Below are 9,635 nucleotides of genomic sequence, written 5' to 3'. Positions count from 1 at the left end.
AATTTTATCACCTTCCAAATGCGCACTGACTCACTTTACTATCTCATTTCGTTCTCAAGATATTTCTAAAAAAGTGAATCTTGTCATCAATTCCCAAATTATCACCTTTTCCCAAATCCTCGAAAACTCAAAATGGAAGTTCTCCGGTTGAACTTCAGCTCGAAAACTCCTTTCAACACCTTATTTCCTCATGAATTATCCCACCTCCTCATCACCCACCACTAAAACTCTCCCCCTAGGCCCAGTCGCGAGCAATCATCAGAAAGTCAAATCTTACAGTTTAACAAGCTTCTCACCATAAGCTTCAGCCTTTGGAAAAATCCCATAAATTAACTAGCGCATCTATCAATCTCCTCACTATCCTCAAACAACCGAAACACTTGAGCAATAAATCCCCCTGTACCATCGTTATCAGCAGTTGTGATTCCGATATGCCGCAGTCAAGTTTACACTCTGGGTGGGGCATACAGCCAATCAGCCGCGCTCGACTGGTCACAGGGTAACGGTGTTCCACATGGTAGACACGATCCATCCACCAGGTGGGTGGTGGTAGTTTATGAACATACCCACCATAAATAATAGTGAAAAACAATACGTGTGGACGTTAAATGCTCGGAAGCCCACCAAGGTGCGGTGAATGTCGTCGTCATCTCGCCAACGTGCAAACAGGGGACAGTCCGGCTGTTGCCATCGACTGAGACGCTTCGTCGACATCAGGAAGTCAACATCAACAAAAATAATCAACCGTCTCAAGTCATCCCGAGTGCCTCGCGATGATCTTTGCTGCAGTTGATCAAGTTTTTGGATTGTCACGTGATCACAACTCGCTGCAGGAAGTTTGCAACCTCAGGGGCTGGGCAGAGCGCGACGCAGTGTCAGTTTAACCTTCACCCAGTGACGTGTGTGTGTGTGTGTGTGTGTGTGCATGTGTGCGATAAGAGGAAATATAAGGTGAAGACGAGGAGATTGAAGGCGACAGCATGAACAGCCTCCTGCGGCTGACGTCCATCGGAAGTGGTATGTTGACAGTTCTACTTTGACAATGTCTATGCAAATTCGAGCGGAATTTATTTGGCGAGGAAAATTGCGGAAGGAAGGGCATGGAAATCAGGCTCTTGTGAGATATACACGGGGAAAATTTGTCGTCGTACGTTTTAACATCGGGGGGTTTTATCAATAGTAGGAAATGGGATCAAGGAAAAATGATTGAACATCGTTTGGGGTTTTGGTGAATTCATTGTGGGGTTGATAATGACCCCATTAGATACATCGGGACATTTACCCTCGAATTAAAAAAAAGATGATCCGTTTTGCTTCAGTAAATCCGGAAAAAATCCTAAATCTATTTTTATGGATCATTCATCGATCGCTGGATCGCGATCACGACTGGGGTGAAATTCGTTGGAGATGATACCATCGAATAGGAGTTGAAATTTTCTATAGAATTAAAAAATGAGGAAACATTTTGCCTGAGTAGATATCCTAAAAATCCCAAATAATTCTATAGATCATTGCGGATCATCGATCGCTAGATACCTTTCTCGTTTTTCGTTGTAGCTCAGGTCGTATCGGAGCTAGATGGATGATTTTTTTTTCAATCCGTGAGTAAATTTCGCCGGGAATTGATTGGTAAAATTAAAAATCCGTTTTGCCCCGGTGTTCTGAGGCATGTTGAGAAAACTTGTTTTTTTTTAGGAATTTTTTGAAAGGATTTTCGTGTCGACTTCTTGGGTAATGTCCAATATTTTTTTTAGTTCCACTCTGTCCGTGAATCCTCGATACGTTATCATAAATCTCCACAAAGAAACTTTCATGCAGTCATTTCCTCGGCCAAATGAATCCCCGAAAAAGAACTAAGAGGAAAAATCATGAAGAGAAGTAGGAAAAATTCGGTTGGCCAGTGGATTGTCGAAAATGTAGGTCATCGATTGTCGTTGGAATGCCAACAGACAGTCATTCTACTCCAATCATTCCGGCTTATTGCTTTCGCATAAAGAAACGAGAGAAAAATTGAGTGAAGAAAACATTGAAGTGAATGATAAATCAATTCCTTCCTGTGGATTCAAAAGTTGAGCTCAATTTCAATGGCAATCATACCTCTTGCGCCTTCACTCACAAATATCATGGGGTTTGTATTTTATTTAGATAACCGGAGGTTCAGTTGGAAAATAGAATGCATGCTGATAGTAGGGAAAATCAAACAGTGAAAAACCTTATAACTTGAGTATTGCGGTGAGATATTACGGCCAGTTGTTTATTTCGATCACAATCACAGTCCTTGAACTTTTACTTCCAAATATCGACTCTCTCTGCTCTCCGAGATATCCTCAAAAAACTGAAACTTCACGCCTTTTTTTATTTTGCGGAAACCCTCAAGGGGGCGAAAAAATCGGGGTTATCAGCGCTGACGAAGCGCTATCGGGCTCTACAACGACCATCCACCCGGTGAAATGTGCTATCGTACTCAAGATGATCCTCAGTGCAAAAAGAAAAGATAAATAAAAGTCGAACAAATTGTAAAAATAGAGGGAAATTCAGTGAATATCCGTGAGATTTAGTTTTGATTAATGAAAAACGAAACAGTGAATGCAGGAGTTTCTGTAATTAAAAATACAATTAAAGTATTCCACGTGTCTCAATGGTAATCAAAACTTGGAGACAAGACGATGGGATAGCTCTTGCCACAGTCAAATGATTCAGAATGATTACTCAGAGTAGTCGAACCGAGTCTCAAACAAACTGAGAAAACTTTGGACTTGCGAGTCTACAAGATGCATAAAGGAATGGCGGAAAGTTTCCCACCCCAGAGGGTGTTTTTTCTACTCTCACTGTACTCGAGTGCAAACTCTTATTGAAATAGTTTCGATATTGTGGTTTCTGTGCGCCTCGGGGCGAAATTCTGGAATTTTCGGCGGTTTCGCCAGGAATTGAATCTCAAATCAAAATCCCATCATGGTAGAGACGCTGGAGAATTTTATATCCACTTTTCCGGCCGCAATTAGTATCCTCCGTAAACGGCTTTAATGTGCCTGGAGTCTGGGGAATCTAGGGATAAAAATAGACAAAAAATTCAAGCAGGCCGGGGCCTTAAATCCGCGTTTTGACGGCTCAGATCGGGTCTAGACGGCGCAAAGTGTTCTCTCCCCGTGTTTATCTCCCATACGTACGCCACTATCACCTGAATCGACCTCCGTACTACAAATTCTCAGAGTTTATGTGTCATTCACTACTTTTTCAATCATTTTTTTTTCCTCTCATTCGCGATGATGAGTTGTGGAAGGGCATTGAAATGGCGACACTTGCGGAGGCATTTTTCACCGTAGGCCGGGTGTATAATTAGACGAGTTGCGAGGAGGATATCGAAGCATGGGAGGCGAAAGGTGATGCAATATGTCGAAAGGTGAAACCCACAGGTGTATTAAAAGGATCTGTGGCATTTACGGTTGACTTCAAACGCAAATAGATTAATTTATTCTATTTCGGAGCGTTGAAATATTCATTTTCAGCGGTTACCAACGGCCGAGGCGATTAAATATTCTTTCAATATATTTTTTTTATTAAAAAAAATTATCTTCTGAATTATCATAATTCAATAAAATACTATAACAAAGCTGCAGGGGAACAGGGTCGATAATGACCCCATCCGATAGGTCGTCAAATTTACCCTCAAATTGAAAAAAAAAATCGACCCGTTTTGCCCCTTTGGTTCAGGAAAAACAGAAACAAAATTCACTCGAATTTCATTTTCTAACTGGAATTCGAAAAATATTGGGGCAAAATGGGCCACTTTGAATTGTCATTATTGACCCCATTATGTCAATCAAATCAAATCTCTTTTTTTAATGACATTTTCCACGGAAAATGAAACGAAAGATAGAAATACATTGATGAGTTGATTTTTTTTAATGATTGAGTGCGTAAAAAGAAGAAAAAAAAATATGTTGGAATTCTTCGGGATTCGAACTGCGGTAGTTACGGTTGGCGCAGTCGGTTAGACGGTTGTCGTTCGTTCTCCGAAAGCCTCGCCATCCACTCTGGTGGCTAAGCGGATGGGTGAACGTTTCCTCACTTCTCTGAACACACGTTTCTCCTCCGTCCACACACTGGCACTGTCCAAATGACATTGTCACTTCAAGACGGAGGTAGATTGAAGCATTGTCGTGCTCCACTTCGGCCTGCGAATTAGCCCAGCATGTCGAAACTAAGGCCTTCAAACAATTTTTTTCTTCATAAAAACAACTCGGGTCTTTCACTTGACAAAAAAATGTTCAATCGTCAAAACGGGGACTTAATTCATGAAGAGGGGAAGGGGTAATAATATAATATAATAATAATAATAATAATAACCCATCAGATAGATCGAAAAATTCCCGCTTCCAAACCCATTTTGCCCCATTATTTCCCGAGCGGTCGCAGAAGAGCGAAATTGATTTGAAAACGTTTTTCGCCTGTAACTTCGGAAATACTGGGGCTAAAGGGGTCGTCTTGTTTTCCATTTGTCGGTAAATTTTCCGATCTATCGAATGACTCATTATCGAGCCACGCCATCATCAGGGGGAGAACGATCTTCGTTAATGCTAAATGAATGAATGAATAAAAACTTGAGTGCATCACTATGAATTTTACTCTCGTTCGGGGGAACGTGAAACGACAGATATTCAAAAAATGTTGAGTGGGGAAACCAGTTGGACGAGACAGTTTTTTTATCGTTCCCGAGTAACGGAGGACGCGGGTGGAGTGGGTCTCCTGACCCGAATTATAGTAATCTACAATTAAATGGGTAATTAAGACAATTGTGACAGTAGGAAATGCACGCAAAAATTATCCTCACCGTGACTTTCACAATTTTCCTGCGGGAAATGATGAATTTTTACTTGCGTCTGTCAAACTCGTTTCAACTACTTTCGAAATTAAATCAGTGGTTTTCCCCCAATCGCAATTAAACTATTTGTTTTCCGTATGAATTAATTTTCTCGAATGAATGAAAGTGGTTGAATGGGTGACCCCATCAAATGGATCGGAAAAATTCTGCTCCAAAACACGGGTCATGACCCCATTTTGCCCCACTTTTTCGAGAATTACAGCCGAAAAACCGTTTTTTTCTCAAAAATAATTTTTGGCTGTATCTTTAGGAATAAGGGGGCAAAACGGGTGGCCTTTTTTTAAATTTCGCCTCAAATGTTTCGATCTATCGAATGGGGTCATTGCGGACTCCATAATGACTATTTTTTACGCAAGATATTTTTGGAATATGTGTCATTCCCCTCGACGTGAGTGACATTCACATTTTTCACTCTTAATTTTGTTTTTTCAATGAAATTCCACACTTTCTTTTGGTGTAGGATTACTTTCTTCGCTCTCTAAATATTCTCAATGTCAAAAAATGGAGGGAAAAAAATTGAATAAGATACTCTGGAGGGTGTGAATGGCGCTGTGTTTCTCATATTTCAGTCGTTAGTTGTGACAGCGACTAGACAGTGTGTCTACCTCACTTGATTTTAGATTTGGAAATATCTGCACAAATGGCCTTTCGGTTTATATTTAAAGGTCTAGACGCATCAGCTCTCGGCCACTCACTCATCATCGCGCTTTTTTCCGGGAATTTCATTCAACTCTGGAAAATCCTGTTTCCAGGAGTGGAAACTGATCATGAATTTTACTTTTAGGTTTTATGCAAACGGAATCAATGTCTACGAGTGAATTATGGGAAATCGCAAAGTCCATGCGGATTTTAAACAAAATTTTTTGAAATTTCACTCTGCCGATGTCGAGTTATCGATGATTGAAAATTATCACTTGCACATGGGATTGAATGCACCTGCATCTTCTTCATTTTGAGTTGCGAATTAGAAAAAATTATTTATGGTATTTATGATGTTATTTTCCTCATCCGTCACACAGTAATGACTGAATAAACAATAACTACTTGCACTTGATCTCTCCACCTGTCTCGGGCAGTAAAACCCGATAACAATGCCTGTTATTATTATTTTTTTCACCAAGTCTAAACACATTTTCGTGCCTATCATCATTATCAGATAAACCTCCTCGTGTCGGCTGTTTGTGGGTAATAAAACTCTTGTATCGTCTCATTATCGCGTATTATGTTCACAAATAATAAAAGCAAAGGAAATGCCTTTGTTATTGAATCAACAGATGATTTTCCACTGCATCAGACGAAACCAAAGTATTTTCCTCATCATTTTCAATATCTTCATCATCTAGATATTCCCGATTTTTCATTACGGTTAATTGGGGTCGATAGTGACCCCATTCAGATCAAAAAATTTCTATAGAGAAGGCAGTTATTTTTACTGAAATGTTTTTGCAATTTTCATTTCTAAATTATTGTTTAATCCTTTAAAATTCGATTTAAAATTTACAGTTCCTGTTCATTTTTCAAAAATTTTTCAATTTTTAATGACAAAATTCCTGGAGATTCCAGGGAAACTATAATGTGGTGAGAATTTCCGAAAAGTCTACCAGAAATTTCAGCTAAAAAATTTCATTTCTCCCCTGGGAAGCCTGGGAAAACAAAAATATTTTCCCGAGTTATCGCAAATGGACTATAGCCTCGTGCATCTCTCGTTCGTGGATCGGCCGCGAGGCGTCGCGTCGGTGATGGCCGCCCCTCAGTGCTCACGAGCCTCGCTCGGTGCGTGGTTACGTCGCGTCCTACTCCGAGTGTCTTCACCCATTTGTTTGTATTCCCCCATTAACAATTATAATGTTTTTACCCTCAAACACATCCGTCTAAGCTCATCCGTCCACCGACGACATCCGCCCCCGTTAAATCAGTTTTTTAATCATCCAAATGATATGTGTTCACACCTCACGTCCGGAGGCTGACAAAAAATATTACAAATTCCGACCGTCTCTCCGTGAAATGAATAAGTGACGCGAGAGCTCGACCAAGTGTTAATTAATAATAATTAGTGATATCAGTGCGAACAATTTTTTATCAATTAACCTTTTCTTGGAATTTTTTAAATTTATACAGAAGAAAAAAATTGCGAGGTGAATTTTTACATTTGCTTTTTAAATGTTAACAATTTCTTGGCATTTTTCAACACTTGAAATTAATCAAAAATCATTAGTTTGTTTATTTCGTTAGTCACTTTTGAAAAAATGAAAATTATCGGTTTTGAATTTTTGAAAATTCAGAAAAGAATTTTTTTCGAGTGAAGAAAATTGTTCTTGTGTTTCTGGCAGCAGAAAATGCGGAAAAAATATTTTTAGTGGCAAAAAAAAATTTTTATCAATCACCCTTTTCTCAAAATTTTCAAACACCTATAAAAAATTTTTTTTTGAGTGAAATAAAATTGTTTTTGCGTTTTGGGCAGCAGAAAATGCGGAAAAAATGTTGAGAAAACATTTTTAGTGGCAAAAAAAATTGTTATCCAGTGATTTTCGAATTTTATTCACCCCCTCTCGTGTGGTGCATTTATTTTTATTTTGGTTTTTATTTTATTCTGTGTTTGCGGTATATCCGGCAGCGTCACTGTATCTCTCGACCATCGCGTGCCGCACAGGTGTTTCGAAACAACAGGGGGGAGGGGTCAGGTAGCAGTGGAGGAAGTGCATCATCGATGGCTTCAGGGGAAATCGAGAGAGGAATTTTTGGGAATTTTTTTTTCCTCTTTCCGAGAAAATTTTTTTAGTGTTTTGGGGTTTCCAGGGTTTTTGTGGGCGTGAGAGGATGATGAATTGTTGATTTGACTCATTTATTTGTTTATTTATTTATTTTTGGGCGGAGGAGATCCTGTGGTGAATCATTTTTAAATTTATAACTTCATTTTCATTTGTTTGTACTCATCTTGCATTTTTCTGCGATTTAATTAGATGTTTGAATATTAGTTCATGGGTTTGTTGATTAGAGAACAATTTATTTCGATTTTCCAACGATTTTTCGGAGTCATTTTGAGGTTAAATTATTTATTTTTCAGTTTCATAACCTCAAATCGTGAATTTGTATATTTTGTGGTGGGAAATATGAGACTGATGGAGTCGATTGTGATCCCACTCGATAGATCGCAAAATTTTAGCTGAAATTTAAAAAAAGACAATCCATTTTGCCCCATTAATTAAGGAGTTACAGCCAAAAAGCCGTTTCACTCCAAAATGTAAATTTATAATTTTAGGACTAGACTACCGGGGCAAAATGGATTCACGACCAATGTTTTGAGTAAAAAATTTCACGGACTGTCTGAAGAAAAAAAAAATTGTTCTCTGGGTCAATTTTCATCAATCGAAAATATTGTATTACGTTATTAATTGCTGATGCATACCGCGAAATGCCAATGTGACATTCCACACACTGGTTTTATTTTGTAATCGTTGAAATGGAATTTAGTATTCCACTTTCTACATGATGATCGAGCCCAACTAATAATCCTTCAATTGATCCATTTAAATGCAAATGAATTATGAATGGACAATTTGACAGTGAGAATTCAATTAAAAAACCCTAAAGAAATATTAAATGAACGTAAAAATTGTTGAAATATTCTGTCGTTGAATTTTTATAGCGCCGAACATAAAAGACGGATAAAAAAAATAACAGTGACGTTGGAATTCCAGCAAATGATGTAAAGAATGAGGAGAAAAAAAATATGAGAGACAATAAATCGTAGTTTTTCATGGCCGTGCGGAGGAAAAGCCGATGCACACTGGCATATTCCTGGAAATTAACGTTTAAACAATGACTACCTCAGTTACCGGCGAACAATACCCCTGATCACAATGAGATGCTAATTTAATAATTTATCAAACAGTTTTTCTCAACTCCGCAAAAAATAATTAAAAATCCCAGCAGAACATTTTCTCCACAAAAAACCCAAAAACAATTGATTTCACTCGAAAAAAAATGTTCAACCATCAAAACGATGGATTAATTCATGAAGAGGGGAATGGGATTGTTTGAACAATGGAAAAATCACCGTAAAAATTGATACAATTGTTTTTCCAGTGATAAAAGCGACGTAATGCGAATAATAAGACTAAATCGGTGACGTTTTCACTCGTTAAAAGTGAAATGTCGATTCGTGTGAGTGGTGGTGTTTATCTGGTGCCTGGGCTACAGGAGACTAACGATAAATGTAACAAAACCAACGATAATCAGCATCAACTGACTAAAACAGTGACTATTGTTGCTGGACCACAGAGGAGCAATAGTTTGGATTATTTGAATTTTGAGGAGAAACGACAGTTGATCGCATCCTCATTATCGTTGAGTGATTTTCTCGCTCATGGACCGGCGGCTGCTGCTGCAGCTGCCAAAGAGGTTGCTGCCAGTACTGTTGTCATTGGTGAGTCTGGCCAATCAATTAAAAAAAAAAATCATCAATAATTGAAAATTCTGAAAAACCTCAATAACTGGAAAATCCAAAATCGGAGTATGGGGGTCGATAATGACCCCATCAGATGGATCGAAAAATTCCCGCTTCCAAACCCATTTTGCCCCATTATTTCCCGAGCTATCGCAGAAGAGCGAAACTCATTTGAAAACGTTTTTCGCCTGTAACTTCGGAAATACTGGGGCCAAATGGGTGCTCTTTTTTTTCATTTGTGGGTAAATTTTCTGATCTACCGAATGGGGTGATTATCGACTCCCCATCTCCCCCCCCCCCCCCCCC

At 38.8% G+C, this 9,635-nt stretch overlaps 1 protein-coding gene across 1 annotated transcript in view; it reads left to right on the top strand.

Moving 5' to 3' along the window:
- Positions 1-6,989: 6,989 nt before the first annotated feature.
- Positions 6,990-9,635, top strand: part of LOC107044439 (phosphatase and actin regulator 2) — a 61,907-nt gene continuing 59,261 nt past the window's right edge. The window contains exons 1-2 of the mRNA XM_015266306.1: positions 6,990-7,017; positions 8,969-9,308. Coding sequence (XP_015121792.1) covers positions 9,035-9,308 — 274 coding nt within the window. The 5' untranslated portion in view covers positions 6,990-7,017; positions 8,969-9,034. The remainder of the gene's footprint in view (positions 7,018-8,968; positions 9,309-9,635) is intronic.

Source organism: Diachasma alloeum, unplaced genomic scaffold (genome assembly GCF_001412515.2).
Source record: "Diachasma alloeum isolate Michigan unplaced genomic scaffold, Dall2.0 Dall_scaffold_00742, whole genome shotgun sequence".
Classification (NCBI taxonomy): Eukaryota; Metazoa; Arthropoda; class Insecta; order Hymenoptera; family Braconidae; genus Diachasma; species Diachasma alloeum.
This window is presented reverse-complemented; position numbering and strand designations above follow the sequence as displayed.